The 22,557-nt window shown below is 43.0% G+C and overlaps 1 protein-coding gene across 4 annotated transcripts in view; it reads right to left on the bottom strand.

Moving 5' to 3' along the window:
• The window catches only part of LOC139413098 (intersectin 1 (SH3 domain protein)), a 62,918-nt gene extending 40,452 nt beyond the window's left edge, over positions 1-22,466 (bottom strand). For 3 of the 4 annotated variants that reach the window (XM_071160156.1, XM_071160157.1, XM_071160158.1), the window contains exons 1-5: positions 22,309-22,449; positions 2,053-2,120; positions 1,380-1,475; positions 612-675; positions 149-315 (exon numbers count right to left, since the gene is read on the bottom strand). In XM_071160156.1, coding sequence (XP_071016257.1) covers positions 149-315; positions 612-675; positions 1,380-1,475; positions 2,053-2,080 — 355 coding nt within the window. In that variant the 5' untranslated portion in view covers positions 2,081-2,120; positions 22,309-22,449. Of the gene's footprint in view, positions 1-148; positions 316-611; positions 676-1,379; positions 1,476-2,052; positions 2,121-5,750; positions 5,947-22,308 lie in introns of all 4 variants that reach the window. The other variant, XM_071160155.1, reaches the window with a different exon arrangement.
• Between the last annotated feature and the right edge of the window lie 91 nt (positions 22,467-22,557).

Below are 22,557 nucleotides of genomic sequence, written 5' to 3'. Positions count from 1 at the left end.
TGGACAGGTCAAAGCAAAAATGTACTTTTTTGTTTGTTGCATCCACCACACTGCTTTTACCTATCCTGCTGTACAGATCAGTGCAGATGGAGAAAAGGAAGCCCCTTAAGACTATTGAGAAGCACCCTGCCCCTGTCTAATCCCTTACCAAAGGGTGCGGTGGGTGGCGGGGGCAGGGTGAGGGGCGGCTGCTTCATGGAGGGGGGCAGAGAGGGGGGCAGGGGGTGACCCTGCAGCTTGAGCTTGATCAGCTTCATGGCGATGGAGAACTCGTGCATGTCCATCTTCCCATCATTGTTCATATCGGCCAGGGCCCTGAGAGAGGGAGCGAGAGCAAGAGAGGGAGAAAGTAAAGATTTGATTACATTATACTGATTATTATCATTGTTGTTCACAATATGTCCGTGCGGATGTCATGTCAATAAAGCAATTGAAGAGCGAGGGAGAAAGATAAAAGGAGAGAAAGAAGGAATGAGTGAAACTGGAGTGGAAGACAGAGGGAGGAGAACGACAAAAACCGGAGAAGGGCAAAGAGAGAGAGACAACAGTGGTTGACATTAGCAGCAGATTGAGTTAAGAATTGGAGAGATGGAGTGAGAGGAGACACTCACCATATCTGTGCCAGGATGGGAGGGGGCAAGCCTGACTGCAGGAAGAAATTCCTGGCCTGGTCACCTACGGACAATGAGAAGGGAAAATTACATTATAATACTGTCGAGTCTGTTGTACACCATTATGAATATATCTATTCAAACGCAGAGAGAAAAGGCCAGTTGGTTCCTCTTTCAAGGGGAATCATAGGGCAAATGATTTCAATTTGAACACAATCAGCAATTTTGAGACTTGTTGCTGAAGTAGCAGAGTGAAACAAGCACTAACACTTCTCGAAAATTGTGTGAGGAGGTTCTGCAAGGTTATGTTGAACATCAAAACACCCAAGGCAATGATATCAGATGATAATATGAGTGAGTGTGAGTGACTGAAATGTCCTTTCTGAAAGTGAGAAAAGTGGAGAATGACGTGGCTTGCTACGGTGTGTGCTGTAGGGAATGAAACACTTCAAGGCCTGCCCTAGACTCAGTCCACCAGGCTTCACTCAATCAGATTTATTTATAAAGTCCTTTTTAAATCAGCCGATGTCAAAGTGCTGTACAGAAACCCATCCTAAAACCCCAAACAGCGAGCAATGCAGATATAGAAGCACTAACCCTTCACCTTTGACCTGGTACTCTGTGTGTAATATAAGAGAAAGCCCTTAAGAAGTGACTTTCTGCTATCTTCAAGCAACTTCTGCCTGACATGATGTACTGCAAAGACTGTCCTCCACCGCTCTTTCCCTTCGTTTGTCCATCCCCTCCCCTGCTGTGAGTAAAGCTAACCTGTGATGTAGCCAGCTGGTGAGGGGGCCAGGCTGACAAACTGCTGGTCATGTTTGGCTCGCTCGTCCAAAGAGATCACCCAGGCGTCCAGACCTCCTGAGAGAGAGAAAGATCAGTTGAAGCTCTCGCCTGGCCTGTGTGTGTGTGTGTGTGCGTGTGTGTGAGAGGGGGGTTAAGTCCACCATACACCATGGCTGTATTCTAAATGCTACCCCATTCCCTATATAGTGCGCTATGTAGGGCAGGGGTATACAACTCTTACTCTACGAGGTACGGCTCCTGCTGCTTTTCTGTTCTACCTGATAACCAATTGCACCCACCTGGTGTCTGTCTAAATGAGTCCCTGATTAAAGGGGAACAGTGCTAAAATGCAGTGGAACTGGCTTTGAGGTTCAGAGTTGATGTTGAGGAATGTAGGGGAAAAGGTGGCATTAGGGATGAAGCCATTGCGGTCCAGCAGGCAGGCTTCCACCACCTGGGAGTAATAACTTGATAGTGGCCCTTCCTTCGTGCTGAAGTTACAGTATAACTCTCAATAACCCATGTGTAGAGGGAGATCAGGACACACACACCTGCACGCAGGCACGCAGCTGCGCGCACAGACATTTCTCTGACACACATGCACGCTTGTGACTCACACAGACGGTTGTCAATCTGGTTGGGTGGCACTCACCTCCGAAGGGCGTGGGAAACTGAGCCATTGTTCAGTCGGTCAGTCAACTGCAGCCTCGCTGCAAACACCTGAAAGACAGGAAGGTCCGGAACAGTCAACAGGTCCACAACTGTGTCTATATCCTCTCCTCCTCCATCTCCCAAAGCAGCTTCATGTTCTATGCCTTTTTTCTATTCCTTTCCTCAGAGGGAGGGCAGGCCAGGCAGCAAGTTGTTAACAGACAAGGTTAACATTTTGCAATAGAGACTTGTTTGGTAATAGGTTGATAGGCCTAAATGCATCACTTGTCTGTAAAGTACAGCGAGTCGGTCAGTGGTGTTGCACTGACAGACAAATGGTTGTCGTGGGGTGCATCCCAAAAGGCACCCTATTCCCTTTATAGTGCATTGCTTACTGGTCAAAGGTGGTGCATTATAAATGGAATAAGGTGCCATTTGAGACAACCAATTATGTATGGGTGTATTGTCATCTGGTTAACAACACTGAATTCGAGGTTAGCAAAACTAAACCCTGCATGAGCATACCAGCTGTTCTGGACGAATATGTGATCACGCTCTCTGTAGCCGACGTGAGTAAGACTTTAAACAGGTAAACATTCACAAGGCCGCAGGGACAGACTGATTACCAGGATGCATACTCAGAGCATTTTCAATCTCTACCTGACCCAGTCTGTAATGTTTCAAGCAGACCCAAGAACGCAAAGGTAACCTGTCTAAATGACTAGCACCCCTTAGCAGTCACATCTGTAGCCAATAAATTATTTGAAAGGCTGGTCATGGCTCACAACACCATCAACCCAGACACTGTGGACCAACTAATTCGCATACCACCCAACAGCTCTACAGATGACGCAATTGCTATTGCATTCCACACTGCCATTTCCCATCTGGACAAAAGGAACACCTACATGAGAATGCTGTTCATTGTCTACAGCTCCGCATTCAACCTCAGAGCTCTCCAAGCTCATCACGAAGCTATGGACTATGGGATTAAACACCTCCCTCTGAACTGGACACTGGACCCTGGACCCCCCCCAACACCATAATTAAGTTTGCTGACGACACGGTGGTAGGCCAGATCACCGACGACGATGATCACCGACGACGATGGCAGCAGGTAGCCGAGCTGTTAAGAGCGAAAAGTTGAAAAATCTGTCGATGTGCCCTTTATTTTATTTGACCTTTATTTAACTATTATTTAACTATTTAACCTTTCGGTTACTAGTCCAACACTCTAACCACTAGGCTACCCTGCCACCCCTTGAGCAAGGCACTTAAACCTAATTGCTCCTGTAAGTCACTCTGGATAAGGGTGTCTGCTAAATAACTCAAATTAAGGTGTAGACCTTACCGTGAAATGCTTACTTACAAGCCCTTTACCCACAATACAGTTCAAAATATTTACAAAAACAAAAGTTTAAAATAAATAAATAAATAGCAATAACGAGGCTATACACAGGGGGTACCGGTACCGAGTCAATGTGCGGGGGTACAGGTTAGTCGAGGTAATTTGTAAAGTGACTATGCATAGACAATAAACAGCAAGTAGCAGCAGTGTAAAAACAAAGGTGGGGCGGGTGTCAATGTAAATAGTCCGGGTGGCCATTTGATTAATTGTTCAGCAGTCTTATTGCTTGGGGGTAGAAGCTGTTAAGGAGCTTTTTGGTTCAAGTCTGGAACCAATAATACCCTGAACAGCTTCTACCCCCGAGCCATAATACTGCTAAATAGTTAAAACAGTTAACCAATAGTTAGTTACCCTGAATATCTGCATTGACCCTTTTTGCAGTAACTCTTTTGACTCATCACAAGTGCTGCTGTTACTGTTAATTATCTATCCTGTTGCCTAGTCACTTTATCCCTACATCTACACCTAATTTACCTTGTACCCATGCACATTGGCTCGGTACTGGTACCCCGTCAATATAGCAAAGTTATCATTACTTGTGTTATTATTTTTTCTGTTTCTATTATTTAAAAAAATAAAAAAATCTCACTACATTGTTGGGAAGGGCCCGCATAGAAGCATTTCACTGTTAGTGTACACCTGTTGTTAACGAAGTACGTGACAAATAATATTTGATTTGATTTTGATTAGGCAGAACTCTGGCCTTAAAATGGCCTAGCTACATCCTGGGGTGGCTGTCACAAGAGGGGAAGAAGGGGGACAGAAGGGCCCTCTTCATGTTTTTATAAAGTGGATGAATGAGATTTTATTTATTTAACTAGGCAAGTCAGTTAAGAAAAAATTCTTATTTACAATGACGGCCTAACGACGCTGGACCAATTGTGCGCCACCCTCTGGGACTCCCAATCATGTCCGGTTGTGATACAGCCTGGAATCGAACCAGGGTATGTAGTGCCTTAGATACAAAGATGGGGGGAAGATAGCGGGAGAGGGAACGGAAGAAAGGCAATGTTATCTCCCAGCTGTGTAAACGTCATGGTGAGAAAGGACAGCCATAGCCGGAGTATCAGTAAAACAAAGACATGGGGGAAGGGAGCAGCACACACAGACACGACCCCCCCCCCCCCCAAGGTATTTTAATCAGAGCCAGACCACTCCTCCCGTACAGCCCTCACAGTGGGAGCCCCAAGCAGGCTGAAACATTTCAATGACAAGGAGACACAGGCACTGTATTCTTCTCTCTGTTCATAAAAAAATAAGTAATTTCCCATGACATGTACATACTAGGCAGTCTGTTGGGTAAAAAAAAGAAAAGAAAAGAAGCTTGTTCGTGTGCGTTAATTATGGGAGTAGTGACTGTTTCCGGAGCTTTGAGAGGTTCTGTTTCGTAAGAGCAAAGCCAGGCCAGCAGTGCACCGACGCTGCTGCCAGCTTCGCTCTCTGTCCTCCAGGCAGAAAGAGCAGAGAAAAGGCAGAGCAGATTACCATGCTGTTCCACAGTGATTCATCATCCTACACTTCATTCACGTCGCCCTCGAGAGGCACACAAGAGCCTCGTCACACATTCTGAGCTAGCCTCACACTTACTGACTCACAGACACGCACGCCTCGCACATACCAAGCAAATGAGGGCGGGGCAAGGCTGTTTTGTCCCTCTGACCTAGTTTCTCCCTCAAACTTTTCTGATTGTCTTTGGTGGTGATGAGTGTTTCCCTGTGACCCAGGGTCTTGAACAGGACAGTTCAGAGAGAGAAACATAGGCTAGGCTGCAAGGTGGATTTATCTACATAATCTGGTCACTTGGCAAGCTCCTGTTGTGGTGGAACGCCCCTTATAAGACAGACAGGCTAGAAGCCTAGGGCTGGGGCTTGTGCACCACCGCACATGATGTCATAGAGGTATGCAGTCTGAGGGAGGGCATAGCCCAATGCAGGGTCAGAAGTGACAGAGAGCAAACAGACTGACAGATACACCTGGCACACAGGTGAAGGGGAGAATTGTTCTTAAATCAACTGGATTTGAAGCCTATTCCGCAGAAGACAAGGCCAGGCCAAAATCATGTATTTTCGAAGGACATCACATGGAGTTGGATTTGGTATTTTATTTAACAGATTAAATACAATTACATACAACGGAGGCTTACGATTTTGGAAGGCCAATCACTACATACACTCATGTTACATACACCCCTGTTCCACCCTTCAAGGGCAGATATTAATGCAGTAACACTAACTAGTGTTAGCACATACAGCCGGGAAGAACTATTGGATATCAGAGTGACGTCAACTTACCAACACTACGACCAGGAATACAACTTTCCCGAAGCGGATCCTTTGTCCGAACCACCCAGGGCATCTGAACTGATTCCAGAGGATGACCCAAAACAAGGTCGCTGCAGAAGAGGTAGACGGAGCGGCCTTCAGGTCAGACTTCGGAGGTGTGCACACCACCCACCGCTTCCGAGTTTATTACTCGCTAACGTCCAGTCTAGACAACAAGGTAGACGAAATTAGGGCAAGGGTTTCCAGAGAGACTTTAGGGATTGTAACATACTCCGTTTCACGGAAACATAGAACTCCCGGGATATGTCGGTGCAGCCACCGGGATCCTTTGTGCGTCGTGCCTACAGAAATAAACATCTCTCCAGGAAGAAGGAGGGCGGGAGTGTGTTTCATGGTGAATGACTCATGGTGTAATTGTAACAACATACAGGAACTCAAGTCTTTTTGTTCACCTGACCTAGAATTCCTCACAATTAAATGCAGACCATATTATCTCCGCAGAGAATTCTCGTTGGTTATTGTCACAGCCGTGTATATCCCCCCTCAAAGAACTTCATTGGACTTTATGCAGACTGGAAGCCATATTTCCTGAGGTTGCATTTATTGTAGATGGGGATTTTAACAAAGTAAATTTGAGAACAAGGCTACCTAAATTGTATCAGCATATTTATTGTATTACTTGCCCTGGCAGAACTCTGGATCACTGCAACTCTAACTTCCGTGATGCAAACAAGCCCCCCCCCCCCTGCCCTCCCTTTGGCAAATCTGACCACGAATCCATTTTGCTCCTCCCTTCCTATAGGCAGAAACTCAAACAGGATGTACCCGTGACAAGGTCTATTTACCGCTGGTCTGACCAATCGGAATCCACACTTCAAGATTGTTTTGATCACCCGGACATGTTCCGGGTAGCCTTAGAGAATAATATTGATTTATGCACTGATTCGGTGAGTGAGTTTATAAGTAAGTGCATAGGAGATGTTGTACCTACTGTGACTATTAATTCCTACCCTAACCAGAAACTGTGGATAGATGGCGGCATTCGCGCAAAACTGAGAGCGAACCACCGCATTTAACCATGGAAAGTTGACTGGGAATATGGCCGAATACAAACAGTGTAGTTATTCCCGCAGCAAGGTAATAAAACAAGGGAAATGTAAGTATAGAGACAAAGTGAAGTTGCAATTCAAAGGCTCAGACACAAGATGTACGTGGCAGGGTCTACAGACAATTACAGACTACAAAAGAAAAACCAGCCACGTCACGGACACCGACATCGACCCCACCTGGACAAGAGGAATAACTAACTATATGTTCATTGACTACAGGTCAGCATTCAACAACATAGTACCCTCCAAGCTCATCAATAAGCTTGAGGCCCTGGGTCTCAAACTCGCCCTGTGCAATTGGGTCCTGGACTTCCTGATGGGCCGCCCCCAGGTGGTGAAGGTAGGAAACAACATCTCCACTTCACTGATCCTCAACACTGGGGCCCCACAAAGGTGCATGCTCAGCCCCCTCCTGTACTTCCTGTTCACCCATGACTACATGATCATGCACACCTCCAACTCAATCATCAAGTTTGCAGGTGACACAACAGTAGTAGGCTTGATTACCAACAAAGACGAGACAGCCTATAGGGAGGAGGTGAGGGCCCTGGGAGTGTGGTGCCAGGAAACACCTCACTCAACATCAACAAAACAAAGGAGATGATTGTGGACTTCAAGAAACAGCAAATTACCTTCAAAAGTCACATAATTAGTTAAATAAAGTCCACCGTGTGCAATCGAAGTGTCACATGATCTGTCATATGATCTCAGTTTATATATATATATATATATATATATATATACACACACTGCTCAAAAAAATAAAGGGAACACTTAAACAACACAATGTAACTCCAAGTCAATCACACTTCTGTGAAATCAAACTGTCCACTTAGGAAGCAACACTGATTGACAATAAATTTCACATGCTTTTGTGCAAATGGAATAGACAACAGGTGGAAATTATAGGCAATTAGCAAGACACCCCCAATAAAGGAGTGGTTCTGCAGGTGGTGACCACAGACCACTTCTCAGTTCCTAAGCTTCCTTGCTGATGTTTTGGTCACTTTTGAATGCTAGCGGTGCTTTCACTCTAGTGGTAGCATGAGACGGAGTCTACAACCCACACAAGTGGCTCAGGTAGTGCAGCTCATCCAGGATGGCACATCAATGCGAGCTGTGGCAAGAAGGTTTGCTGTGTCTGTCAGCGTAGTGTCCAGAGCATGGAGGCGCTACCAGGAGACAGGCCAGTACATCAGGAGACGTGGAGGAGGCCGTAGGAGGCAACAACCCAGCAGCAGGACCGCTACCTCCGCCTTTGTGCAAGGAGGAGCAGGAGGAGCACTGCCAGAGCCCTGCAAAATGACCTCCAGCAGGCCACAAATGTGCATGTGTCTGCTCAAACGGTCAGAAACAGACTCCATGAGGGTGGTATGAGGGCCCGACGTCCACAGGTGGGGGTTGAGCTTACAGCCCAACACCGTGCAGGACGTTTGGCATTTGCCAGAGAACACCAAGATTGGAAAATTCACCACTGGCGCCCTGTGCTCTTCACAGATGAAAGCAGGTTCACACTGAGCACATGTGACAGACGTGACAGAGTCTGGAGACGCTGTGGAAAACGTTCTGCTGCCTGCAACATCCTCCAGCATGACCGGTTTGGCGGTGGGTCAGTCATGGTGTGGGGTGGCATTTCTTTGGGGGGCCGCACAGCCCTCCATGTGCTCGCCAGAGGTAGCCTGACTGCCATTAGGTACCGAGATGAGATCCTCAGACCCCTTGTGAGACCATATGCTGGTGCGGTTGGCCCTGGGTTCCTCCTAATGCAAGACAATGCTAGACCTCATGTGGCTGGAGTGTCAGCAGTTCCTGCAAGAGGAAGGCATTGATGCTATGGACTGGCCCGCCCGTTCCCCAGACCTGAATCCAATTGAGCACATCTGGGACATCATGTCTCGCTCCATCCAACGCCACATTGCACCACAGACTGTCCAGGAGTTGGCGGATGCTTTAATCCAGGTCTGGGAGGAGATCCCTCAGGAGACCATCCGCCACCTCATCAGGAGCATGCCCAGGCGTTGTAGGGAGGTCATATAGGCACGTGGAGGCCACCACAACAAACCTGCCAAGAGAGGGCCACCTATCAAAACTCAGGGAACAGGCAAGGTGGGCATTAATCAGAGGCAACAAAGAGACCAAAGATAACCACGAAAGAGCTGCAAAGCTCCACAGCAGAGACTGGAATACCTGTCCATAGGACAACTTTAAGCCGTACACTCCACAGAGCTGGGCTTTACGGAAGAGTGGCCAGAAAAAAGCCATTGTTTAAAGAAAAAAATAAGCAAACACATCTGGTGTTCGTCAAAAGGCATGTGGGAGACCCCCCCCCCAAAATAAATAAATAATAATTGAAGAAGGTACTCTGGACAGATGAAACTAAAATTGAGCTTTTCCTCAATTTTCCTCTCATCACCCCGAGAACACCATCCACAGTGAAGCAGGGTGGGAAAAGCATCATACTGTGGGGATGTTTTTAATCGGCATGGAATGTGAAACTGGTCAGAATTGAAGGAATGACGATGGCGCTAAATACAGGGAAATTCTTGAGGAAAACTTGTTTCAGTCTTCCATAGATTTGAGACTGGAACGTAGGTTCACCTTCCAGCAGGACAATGACCCTTAGCCTACTGCTAAAGCAAAACTCGAGTGGTTTAAGGGGAAACATTTAAATGTATTGGAATGGCCTAGTCAAAGCCCAGGCCTCAATCCAATTGAGAATCTGATGTATGACATAAAGATTGCTGTACACCAGCGGAACCCATCCAACTTGAAGGAGCTGGAGCAGTTTTGCCTTGAAGGATTGGCAGAAATCCCAGTGGCTAGATGTGCCAAGCTTATAGAGACATACCACAAGAGACTTGCAGCTGTAATTCCTGCAAAAGGTGGCTCTAAAAAGTATTGACTTTGGGGGAGGGGAATAGTTATGCACACTGAAGTTCAGGTTTGTACTATTTCACAATAAAAAAACATTTAGCATCTTCAAAGTGGTAGGCATGTTGTGTAAATCAAATGATACAACCCCCCTAAAAAATATATATTTTAATTCCAGGTTGTAAGGCATCAAAATATGAAAAATGCCAAGTGGGGTAAATACTTTCGCAAGCCACTGTACATACTGTATTTTATACCATCTATTGCATCTTGCCTATGCCGCTCCGTCATTGTTCATGAATATATTTATATGTATATATTATTCCTTGACTTAGATTTGTGTGTATTAGGTAGCTGTTGTCGAATTGTTAGATTACCTGTTAGACATTGCGGCACTGTCGGAATTAGAAGCACAAGCATTTCGCTACACTCACAATAACATCTGCTAACCATGTGTATGTGACCAATAAAATTTGATTTGATGGAAGAAGTGTTGAGTCATTACTTTGGTCATGACTGAGTCCTACTTCTCCTCAGAGTCTAAGGCTCAGACACCAACTTCCTCTCTAGTGTTCTCCTCGCTCAGTAGTTTTATGGCCTGCAGTATAAAACTTCTCTCCCTCAGCCCCACTGTGGGACTCGAAGTGTCCTGCTATTTCATGCACCACTTCCCTCTTTTTAAGAGGCCCAACACAGGAAGCGGGTATTGTTTGGCCCTGTATACTGACTGCAGTGTAGTGTTGTCACGATACCCACATTTTACAAACGATACGATACCAGGCCTAGTATCGCGATACCACGGTGGGGAAAATAATTCTGTCGCCAAGCATCCTGTTTGCCTTGTCCTGGACGCACACTTGTTCACGTTTTCTAACCGTTCTCCAAAAATCTGTCACTGAAATGTGAACACATTGAATTTCACTTCACTGTTTAGTGTCCAATGGAATTCTGCATAGAATGGCTGATTTGCACATATTTGCAAAGGCCTTCCTGTGATTTGGCTGGAGGAATGGGAGGAAGGAATATACGTGCATAATGATCTGCATTATCATTGTGCCAATAAAGGGAAAAACACTGCATGAAACACTCTTTAGTTAACACACAAACTCTCCCTCCCTTCCTCACTCTGTCTCCCTTACACACACACCTCCCCCACAAACACCAAACAATTTATTAAGGAGCACCAGAAAGAAATAGGATTTAAAAAAATATATAGTTTAGGCTTACATTAGGCCTATATGAATGCTACCATTGAAGCACATCTCATGAGTAGCAGACACTTTTCCTTTCTTGCTGTGCCAATCAAATTTGCATAAACCTACGGTCAAGTTACCAGCTTGTTAGCGATCAAGGTAACATGACTGAACAACCAATAATTAGTGACTCGGGATTAGTTTAAAATGGCCCGCTTGTGAAATTATATAAAAAGTGTGTGAATCACAATACGGAAAAAAAGGTTTCGGTAATATGGGTCCATTTTTTTGGGACCATTTAGGCTACAGACACGGCGTTTTCTTTACTGTAAAGATTCAAGCTTGCCTGTCACAAAGCAGGTGCTCCATTTTCCGTCTCTGCCTCTCAGAGGCTACATGACAGAACTTGCAAAGTCTACTCAGACTGGTCTGTGCTCTTGGTTATAACAGATGAAATTATACAACGTATCAACACTGCTCGCTTTGCGCACTGCTCCAATTTAACAAAATGTACAAATCTAATAACAGAAGACTCATCAGGATCTGCAGCTCTGCTCAACATCACGGCTAAATTCGATTAAACATTTTTTTTTTTTAAACTGACAGCGGGGCGGAGAAAAGCAGGTGATTGAGGGTTGGTAGGGGACACTGCTGGCTTATTACAGCTGTCACGTGATAATTGTGTGGAAAGTGAAGTGGATATTACTGGACCTGTGCACACAAAAGACTAGTGGCTTTAAACTTAGCTGAATTTATGAACTAAACTGACTTTATAAACATTTTAAAAAGACTCTAGCAGGTTCTTTAGATTTATAGAGCTGAAACAGTTGGTGGTATCAAATGAAACAGTGCCAAGGCATTCTAAAATGTTGGTATCATGTTTTGGTACTGTGATATTACCGTGCAACAGTAGTAGTACCGGCAGTGTCACTCACAGCTCAGGGGGCAGGACAGGACAACAGTGCAGAACAACATTCTGCCTGCTCATAGGACAACATGGATTGTCTCAGTTACACTGCCTCTGCACATTTCCACTGCTCAAACTAATATAGAGGCCAAAGGGATAGGGTGAGAACAGTGAGTGTGAAAATAGTGTCCTCTACCCATCTTGTTTGTAAATTGTCAATGCTCCCTGACTGTCTAGCTTTCATTTAGATAATGTTTTGCGAGCTGGACCCAGTCAAGAAACTGTATGAATGTAGACCCACTATCATTTCAACACAGTTTCTATTGGGTCGAGTCATTTTGTGTTGTTCTTGCTGCAGTTTGACGTGACTGTGTTAGCCGTAGTTGGCTAGCTAGCAAGCAAGGGATAAGAGTGTTGCCAGCCAGCATGGAAACGGAACATTTAGAACAAACGACTGGGTTGTGTCCATAGATATAGAACAAAAATACTTCATGATTGTGTCTGGCAACATAACTGATGGCTTGGCTAGAAACAGATGTGTTGGGACTAGGCCTATATTTTCATTGATGGATGAAATAGTAGCATATGAACACATTTATCAAAAATAACATTTTTATTTCATTTGTAACCCATTGTAGAAAAGCCATTGTACACTGAAGGTTGTGCAAAACTACCTTTTTAGCACGGCTGTGCTGCAGTCATAGGTACGAGGTGGAGCAGAGCACTGTAGATCAGCACATCCCTGCTAAAAAACTAGTTTTGCACAACCTTGTGTGTACAATTGCTTTATTCAATGTATTTTTTACCCATCTACCAATAGGTCCCCTTTGTGAGTTATTGGAAAACCTCCTTGGTCTTTGTGGAACTTACAGATAATTGTATGTGTAGGGTACAGAAATGAGGTAAACAGTATTATTGCAGAGTGAGTCCATGCAACTTATGAAACTTGTTGAGCGAAGTTTTCCTCGTGAACTTATTTAGGATTGCCATAACTAAAAGGGGTTGAATACTTATTGACTTGAGACATTTCAGCTTTTCATTTTTAATTAATTTGTAAAAATCTCAATAAAAATCATTCCACTGACATTGTGTGTAGGCCAGTGACCCAAAAATTTGGTAGCCCAACAAAATGTGGAAAAAGTCAGGGGGTGTGAATACTTCCTGAAGGCACTGTATGTATGCATAAATGATTAGTAACTAATGCTTTAGGGTGACATGGGGCCAAGGCCCTCTCATTGAGCCCGCCATAGCAGATGTGTGTCCACTAAGCCCTGAGTACACTAAGTCAGGCTTATGGTTGTTTTCTCTGTGTCTGAGCTGACCATGTTAACTCCAGGGGAGGTTGAATATATCCCTGACACACAACAACCAACAAGACAAAGCAATAATAAATCCTGGGCATTACTCTTTGGGCTAATTCTTCCATCGTCATTAAGTGAATGAGGGAATTACGATGATGAACAAAATGTGTGTGGAACTGGAAGTCGATGTGTTTTTGTTCTCTCTCCGTCTTAATTGGGGCATGGGGTGATGGGACAGTGTGAGGGGTAATAATAGCCCCCCCACTTCACCCTCACTAGCAGCGCCTAGACACCCACTCCGGTGTGAAAGTCCTGTGCCACTACCGTTATGACATTCCTGTATTGTTGACGCCCAAAGCAGTGACACACTGGAGGACAAAAGTGGCTATGACAAGTTGAGGGACTGTCATCCTAGTAGGGCTAGGGCCTAAAAATGGTCAAAGACTCCAGCCACCCAAGGCAGAGACTGTTCTATCTGCTACCGCACGGCAAGCGGTACCGGAGCGCCAAGCCTTGGAACAAAGCTTCTACCCCGAAAGACATAAGTTAATCAAATGACTAACTGGACTATTTGCAGTGGCAACCTTATTTTATTCTCATCTATTATAGGTTTTTGCACTGACTCTCTTGCACAGGATCCATGTACACTCACTGGACTGACCACATTCCCACATATACTACACTGGACACAAACACGCATATTGACTCCACACACATACAGTGGCAAGAAAAAGTATGTGAACCCTCTAGAAAAACCTGGATTTCTGCATAAATTTGTCATAAAATTTGATCTGATCTTCATCTAGGTCGGAACAATAGACAAACACAGTCTGCTTAAACTAATAACGCACAAACAATTATACACTTTCATGTCTTTATTGAACATGCAGTGTAAACATTCACAGTGCAGGGTGGAAAAAGTATGTGAACCCTTGGATTTAATAACTGGTTGACCATCCTTTGGCAGCAATAACCTCAACCAAATGTTTTCTGTAATTGCGGATCATACCTGCACAATGGTCAGGAGGAATTTTGGACCATTCATCTTTACCAAACTGCTTCAGTTCAGCAATATTCTTGGGATGTCTGGTGTGAACTGCTCTCTTGAGGTCATGCCACAGCATCTCAAATGGGGTTGAGGTCAGGACTGACTGGGCCATTCCAGAAGGGGTATTTTCTTCTGTTGACTTCTGTGTTTTAGGTCGTTGTCCTATTTTATCACCCAACTTCTGTTGAGCTTCAATTGGCAGACAGATAGCCTTACATTCTCCTGCAAAATGTCTTGATAAACTTGGGAATTAATTTTGCCGCCAATGATAAGCTGTCCAGGCCCTGAGGCAGCAAAGCAGCCCAAACCATGATGCTCCCTCTACCATACTTTACAGCTGGGATGGTTTTGATGTTGGGGTGCTGTCTTTTTTTCTCTCCACACATAGTATTGTGTGTTCCTTCCAAACAACTCAACTGTAGTTTCATCTGTCCATATAATATTTTGCCAGTAGGCTGTGGAACATCAATGTACACTTTTGCAAACTTCAGACGTGCAGCAATGTTTTTGGGGACAGCAGTGGCTTCTTCCGTGGTGTCTTCCCATGAACACCATTCTTGTTTTACCTATCGTAGATTCGTCAACAGAGATGTTAGCATGTTCCAGAGATTTCTGTAAGTCTTTAGCTGACACTCTAGGATTCTTCTTAACCTCACTGAGCATTCTGCACTGTGCTCTTGCAGTCATCTTTGCAGGACGGCCACTCCTAGGGAGAGTAGCAACAGTGCTGAACTTTCTCCATTTATAGACAATTTGTCTTACAAGGCTTTTAGAGATACTTTTGTAAACATTTCCAGCTTTATGCAAGTCAACAATTCTTAAACGTAGCTCTTCTGAGATCTCTTTAGTTCGAGGCATGATTCACATCAGGCAATGCTTCTTGTGAATAGCAAACTCAAATTTTGTGGGTGTTTTTTTAATAGGGCAAGGCAGCTCAAACCAACATCTCCAATCTTGTCTCATTGATTGGACTTCAGGTCAGGTGACTCCTGACACCAATTAGCTTTGGAGAAGTCATTAGCCTAGGGGTTCACATACTTTTTCTAACCTACACTATGCATTTTTAAATTATTTATTCAATATAGACAAGAAAAATACAATAATTTGTGCGTTATTAGTTTAAGCACACTATGTCTATTGTTGTGACTTAGATGAGGATCCGATCAAATTTGATGACCGGAGCACCAAGGTTCACATACTTTTTCTTGCCATTCGCTGCTGCTACTCACTGTTTATTATCTATGCATGGTCACTTTACCTCTATGTACATATTACGTCAATTACCCTGTACCCCTGCACATTGACTCGGTACCAGTACCCCTTTTATATAGCCTCGTGATTATTATTTGAACTGTTTTACAATTTTTTCTTTCATTTATTTAGGACGTTTCAAACTTTTTCTTTACTCTGCATTGTTGGTTAAGGGCTCGTAAGTAAGCATTTCACTCTAAGGTCTACACTTGTTGTATTCGGTGCATGTGACAAAATCTGATTTGATATGGCCTAAATATTAGGGCTGAGACCCTACCAGTAACGCGATCCTCATTAGTATCATGGCAAGGAAACAAAACAAACTGGATTTACATTATTTAGAAAAACAGCCCTAATGTTGGAAGGAAACCTTATGTTGTCATTCAGAGTCACGTTTAGTTGTTTTCCAAGCTACAGCACACAATATTTTACATACAGCAGGTTTTTAAATAACCAAATAGGTGGCCTGCTTCGTGTTTTCAGTTTTGCTATGGAAAAAACATTGCGAGTCACAACCCTACTAGTTAAGGTGAACAGCATCAAGTGGGGCTGACTAATGGCACAGGAGTATTTTTTCTGGATCAAAAAGGGCCTTAGGTGGTGGGCGTGGTAGGGGACGTGGCAATGCCAAATCGTAGTGATGAAGAGAGTTTAAAACACCTTTTATTGAACTGCTACAGAACTAAAGAAATATGGTAAATGATGTATGCATAAATTGCAAGACAGTCTCGCTGTGTTTTTGATACTCACATGGATGACAATACTAAAGATATATGGTGGACAATATTATGCATTGGGAACAATAAGATTTGGAAGACAAAATGTATTATGACTTTTTGTCCACTTAAACATTATTGTTTTAAATGAATCAAACGGGAAAAAAATATATATTTGAATGCTGGACTGCAAAAAACTAGTTGACCTACAAAAACTTTCATGGACACTATTAAATATGTAAATCATGTAGCCTAATAATGAACCCATTTATTGATGTGAAAACACATTTGTAATCATATCTATTATTTATAAAATAAGAAAAAAATACGTTCATAAAGATTATTTTACACTCAAAAAAAGTTATGAGCGCTGTCAGCACGGTTGAAATTGAGAAAACGATAGAGGCCCCCCATCTTTTCTTTAGTAATTTTAGCATTTAGGACAATTTCTTGCAGTTCAATTAATTTTTCCATGGAGCCAGGATACAATTTTGCAGTTTTAACATACATTTCCTGCAATTCTACACATTTAGCCATGGACCTGAGAGAAAATGTTGCAGTTTTTAAAGATAATTTCCTGCAATTGTATGCATTATGCCATGGCTAATGCTGCGTTCTTGTGCTCAAACTTAACCGGGACCTCCTACTCCTCTTTCTATTCTGGTTAGAACCAGTTTGCACTGTTCTGTGAAGGGAGTAGAACACAGCATTGTACGCAATCTTCAGTTTCTTGGCAATTTTTCACATGGAATAGCCTTCATTTCTCAGGACAAGAATAGACTGACGAGTTTCAGAAGAAAGTTATTTGTTTCTGGCCATTTTGAGCCTGTAATCGAACCCACAAATGTTGATGCTCCAGACACTCAACTAGTGTCTGATTTTTCCTGCACTCAATTTTTTTTTTACAGACTTAAACATCCAAGGGTTACATCAGAAGAATCCCTGCACAGGTGGGGTGGTTATTTAAGTAATCAAGTGACTTATATAGGTGTCCTTGAGCTGCTCAGTAGAATACTAATAGTGGCAAAAAAAGCATTGTGAGAAAAAGCAATCAAAACTAAAGATCGACCGATTATGATTTTTCAACGCCGATACCGATTATTGGAGGGCAAAAAAAACTATACCTATTTTAAATCGGCCGATTTTTCTTTCTTTCTAATAATGACAATTACAACAATACTGAATGAACATTTATTTTTACTTAATATATCTACTTTTGATATCAACAATATCAATTTAGCCTCAAATAAATAATGAAACATGTTCAAATTGGTTTAAATAATGCAAAAACAAAGTGTTGGAGAAGAAAGTAAAAGTGCAACGTGTGCCATGTAAAAAAGCTAACGTTTAAGTTCCTTGCTCAGAACATGAGAACATATGAAAGCTGGTGATTCCTTTTAACATGAGTCTTCAATATTCCCAGGTAATTCGTTTTTAGGTTGTAGTTATTATAGGAATTATAGGACTATTTCTCTCTGTACGATTTGTATTTCATATACTTTGACTATTGGATGTTCTTATAGGCACTTCAGTATTGCCAGTGTAACAGTACAGCTTCTGTCCCGATAAACTTGTAGTATCATCAAACCATGTGTAGTTAACTAGTGATTATGTTAAGATTGATTGTAAGGTAAGTTTAATGCTAGCTAGCAACTTACCTTGGCTTCTTGCTGCCCTCGTGTAACAGGTAGTCTGCCTGCCATGCAGGCTCCTCGTGGAGTGCAATGTTAGGCTTGGAGTTTGCCAAAAGGCACCGAAAGGACTCTCAGACCATGAGAAACAAGATTCTCTGGTCTGATGAAAACAAGATGTGGCGCTTGGCATTCAGGCCAAAGCATTCAGTCTGGAGGAAACCTGGCACCATCCCTACGGTGAAGAATGGTGGTGGTAGCATCATGCTGTGGAGAGGTTTTTCAGTGGCAGGGACTGGGAGACAAGTCAGGCTCAAGATGAACGGAGCAAAGTACAGAGAGATCCTTGATGAAAACCTGCTCCAGTGTGTTCAGGACCACAGACTGGGGGCAAAGGTTCATCTTCCAACAGGACAATGACCCTAAGCACAAGGCCAAGACAATGAAGGAGTGGCTTTGGGACAAGTCTCTGAATGACCTTGAGTGGCCCAGCCAGAGCCCGGACTTGAACCCCATCAAACATCTCTGGAGAGACCTGAAAATAGCTGTGCAGCAACACTCGCCAGCCAACACTGACAGAGCTTGAAAGGATCTGCAGAAAAGAATGGGAAAAACTCCCAAAATACAAGTGTTCCAAGCTTGTAGCGTCATACCCAAGGAGAGTAGAGGCTGTAATTGCTGCTAAAGGTGCTTCAACAAAGTACTGAGTAAATGGTCTGAATACTTATGTAAATGTGATGTTTCAGTAAAAATAATATACATAAATTAGCAAACATTTCTAAAAAACGTTTTCTTGCTTCGTCAGTATGAGGTATTGTGTGTAGATTGATGGGGGGGGGGGGGGGGGGGGGGCGATTTAATACATTTTAGAATAAGGCTGTAACGTAACAAAGTGTGGAAAAAGTCAAGGGGCCTGAATACTTAATGCACTGTACAACCAAATTGAGAACTGTGCAGCACACACAGTTATTTCCACCATCCCCAAGAGAGGTCCAAACTGCATGCAGATAGTATTTGAGGGAATCCTACTCCAAAACTGCAGCACCAACATCAAAACTATCGCTCATCAAACTAACATGACCTTGGATATAAGGGAGCTGGTGTTTAAAAAAACAGACGACTATATAACTTGTCAATCTCGGGCCCACAGATCCTGCAGTGAATGCTGTGCAACCGGTTGGTAGTCTGGTGAACAAAGGGCAGCACTGGTCCACTGGTCAATAATCAAAAGGTTGAGGTGGGGAATGGGGCACTGGGGTAGCGACAGCGTCTATGGTGCACGCCAAGACAAGGGCATTGCCTGCATCTTTGAAACATATCTGGCAGTAACCTACATCATGTTGCATTGGCAGTATAATTGTGCTGAAAATGGACTACAGTTGACTGTGTGGACTGCTGGTGGGTAGATTTAATGTGACACTTTTCTGTTGAGGACCTGAAATACCATGCTCCAGCCAATGTCAAGGCAAGGTTGCCCTGTAGCTGAGCGATAGGAGCGCTGCAGTATCAGCAACAGTGAAGCCAAAGCTCTTTCACATACATGCATGCGTGCGCACACACACACACACACCTGTTACCTATCAGTCAGCCCATAAGCCCCGATGCGGATCAACATCGTCAAAGGTTAATGTAAAATCTCAGAAAAGATTAGGAGGTTTGGTGGGACGTTTTCCCTGCACTAGTTGGCATCGGAGGCAATTCAATTAACTTGATAAGTCTGGAATTCTCTCTGCAATAAGCACACCATGTTCAGCCCTTAGAGGAAAATTCCCAGATCCTACATCAGCACAGGCCCAGTTCAAAAGCCAAGTCAATACTATATGCATTGAAAATCTACCTACCGTCAACAAGATTGCATTTCCTATCAGACAGCGCAATTTTCTGTATTTTCTTGCCCTGACTATGGTAGGGCTGGGTGATACGGCCAAATGATCATATCATGTAATTTTCTTTTGATATGACAGTATTTTGTGTTTTTGAAATTTGCTTTGAGTAGTATGTGAACCTAGGGTGGCAACACATACATTCGAAGTGATTTCAATGGGTTTCTCCATTCTGATTGTTTAATACTGTTCAATTAAACCAAAAAGAATTTCCTTCATTTTAATCAATTCCTGCACTCATTTGAGATAATTTCCACACTGCCACGTAGGGCTGCACAATATGGGGGAAAAAAAATCTAGACCTTATTTTTAACCAAATGTTGCAATTGCAATTTGACTTGTGCTTAACATCAAAACACTAGGGTGGACAGTTGGAATCATGGAAATAGAATGTTTATTCAAATTTTATATTTAGAATATAACAGTGGAGGCTGCTGAGGGGAGGATGACTCATAATAATGGCTGCAATGGAGTAAATGGAATGGTAATAAACGTGTTTGATATGACAACGAATGAAAATGTCAGGGAGGAGTTATTGTGAGAGGGTAGGAACCAAAGTGTTGGTCAGTGTTTTATAGGAGACCATATAATCTTTGGCTACATTAAATGTTTCTTCATGTTGACAACATATTCATGCTTTGCCTATTCCTCTTTGATGTAAAAGAGCATGTTGCACAATCAACACGCTGATTTAGGCCTACACCATCACTGGTATCAGGCTGTATAGCTAGCTACGTTTTCTTTGACTCGGTACATTTAATAGCTAGCTAGCGATTAGCATTAGAGGCTAACACAATTTAGCTAAAACATGCCAAGGAAAAACAAACTAGTTGTTTGCAGATGTAAGAAAGTAAAAACCCATAATGGTCCATGCATCAATACTGGTATATACCGCCCAGCCCTACTCTATGATATTGAATAAAGCTGATGAAGAAAAATACAAAGCCTCATTTGAGAGGGAGATGCAAGTCCAGCAAAGCAGAGTTCCAACCAGCCTTTGCTGTTAAGATGTGGTAAAACAAAGCAGAAAACCAAATAACTGAATTAGCACACTAACACTAATCATTGGCACCAGAGCAGTATAGTGGGTCTCCTACAAGTCAAACAAAACTCAGCAGGCTATAACACTGGAAAGCAAAACTACAGTGGCAAAAGGATTCTATGCTGTGACTAAAATCATATTACAAAATCAAAGCATGTCACTTCCTTCATGCCCCTCAAATAGAGATAATTTGGGGTAGGGTATCACTGCCAACAACAAAGTTCAATGCACATTGATAATTTATATGATCTTTCTTGACAGCTAAACTGGCATGGCTTCTAGACAGCATCAGACAGTGGGGCTAGGTTTAGATTGGCCAACAGGGTGTGTGAGGCAATGCCAAACATTGCTGTTAAAAATCATGCCCTTTCTTTCTTACTCTGCCTGTCTCTCTCTGATAAATACACACGCAAATGCACGCGTAGTGGCATGGCGAGATGTCAGACAGAAATATCCTAGAGTAGACATGTTTGTGAGATATATTCATTTCATTAGCTAAACAAAAGAAACAACATAATCCAACCTGTGCAAGACTAATGATGTCAGGGCAAGGGCACAGCACAGTTCTTGTTAGATATGGCCAGGTCTAGAGCCTTCTTTTCTATTGCAAATACAAAGCTATGGCCATGTCATTCCTATTGAAGCTAAGCATAATATTTAAATTCTTAAGAGCCCACAACACAAAATAAAGCATACCTAGCTAGCAAGCTAACTGGCAGCTAACTGTCAATGCAGCTTCGTTAGCTAGCTAGTCAGTCTGCTAGCCGGTTGGCTTATTTGATTGATTGTTAGTTAGTCTGAGTAGTCAGGCTGTAATACATAATTAATTGGTATATGCAGCCGGACACGTGTGAAATCTTGTAAAATGTTCCTTACAAACCAGAATGTTGCAAAAAAATGACATTGAAACTTATTCTACCGGTTGTCTGTGCAGTTTGTCCTTCAGCTGCTTGAAATTTGAGGTTAATATCCACAGGAAAGAATAGTTTATTATTTACCCAACTTTTTAGCAGTAGGTAGGTATGCTTGAGTCAATATCTATTGACGAGAGAACCGAATATCAAACTACCTTTCCCTTAGTGACGAACCCAACCATATAATATATGTAGCTACCAACTTGCGCTCTAAACAGTCGGGTACACAATACTTTCCTGTGGATATTTTGTCTCTTATTAAGAGCAGCTGAAGGGAAGGACAAACCACACAGGCAACCGGTAGAATAAGTTCAAATATACAACATTCTGTTTTGTAAGGAACGTTTACACGATTTTGCACACAACTGTTTCAGCCCGTATATAACTTACCAATGAATTGTGCATTACAGTCTGATTAATCCGACTGGTTGCTAACTAACGTTAACATCCCATTCAACACAAATTAACTTGGTTGGCTAACTAGTTAGCAGGGTAAGGAACCTTGGAAACATCATACACTAAAATTCATACAATGGCATCTGACTGGTTAGCTAGCTAATAACACGAAATGGGTTGATAATCACTGCACTTTCCTACCGACCGTCTGGTCTGCCCCCTACCAGCTAACGTTACTGTTACCAGTTAGCGCTAGCCAGAAATTCTTCCAAATTTGTACTGATTGATTAACATATTTTTCTTACCTCATCATTCGTTTTCCATTCTTAAATAATTGATAAGCTAAGGTACTGTGTGTACTTATAAGATAAAATCGAATGGTCGATTTAGCGATATATTTTCCCTTTAATTCCAAATTCCCTTCCACCATGGGCCCGCCGTAAGGCTAAGCAAATTGGAAAATGGGGTACTACCGCGAGATGTTGAGTTTTCTGACTCTCGGCAGTATCGAGCCAATCAGCGAACGATATAATATGATCGACGTAAAATTGTAC

This window comes from Oncorhynchus clarkii, chromosome 7, assembly GCF_045791955.1.
Source record: "Oncorhynchus clarkii lewisi isolate Uvic-CL-2024 chromosome 7, UVic_Ocla_1.0, whole genome shotgun sequence".
NCBI lineage: Eukaryota > Metazoa > Chordata > Actinopteri > Salmoniformes > Salmonidae > Oncorhynchus > Oncorhynchus clarkii.
The sequence above is the reverse complement of the archived record's forward strand: the minus strand, read 5'-3'. Positions and strand labels throughout refer to the sequence as shown.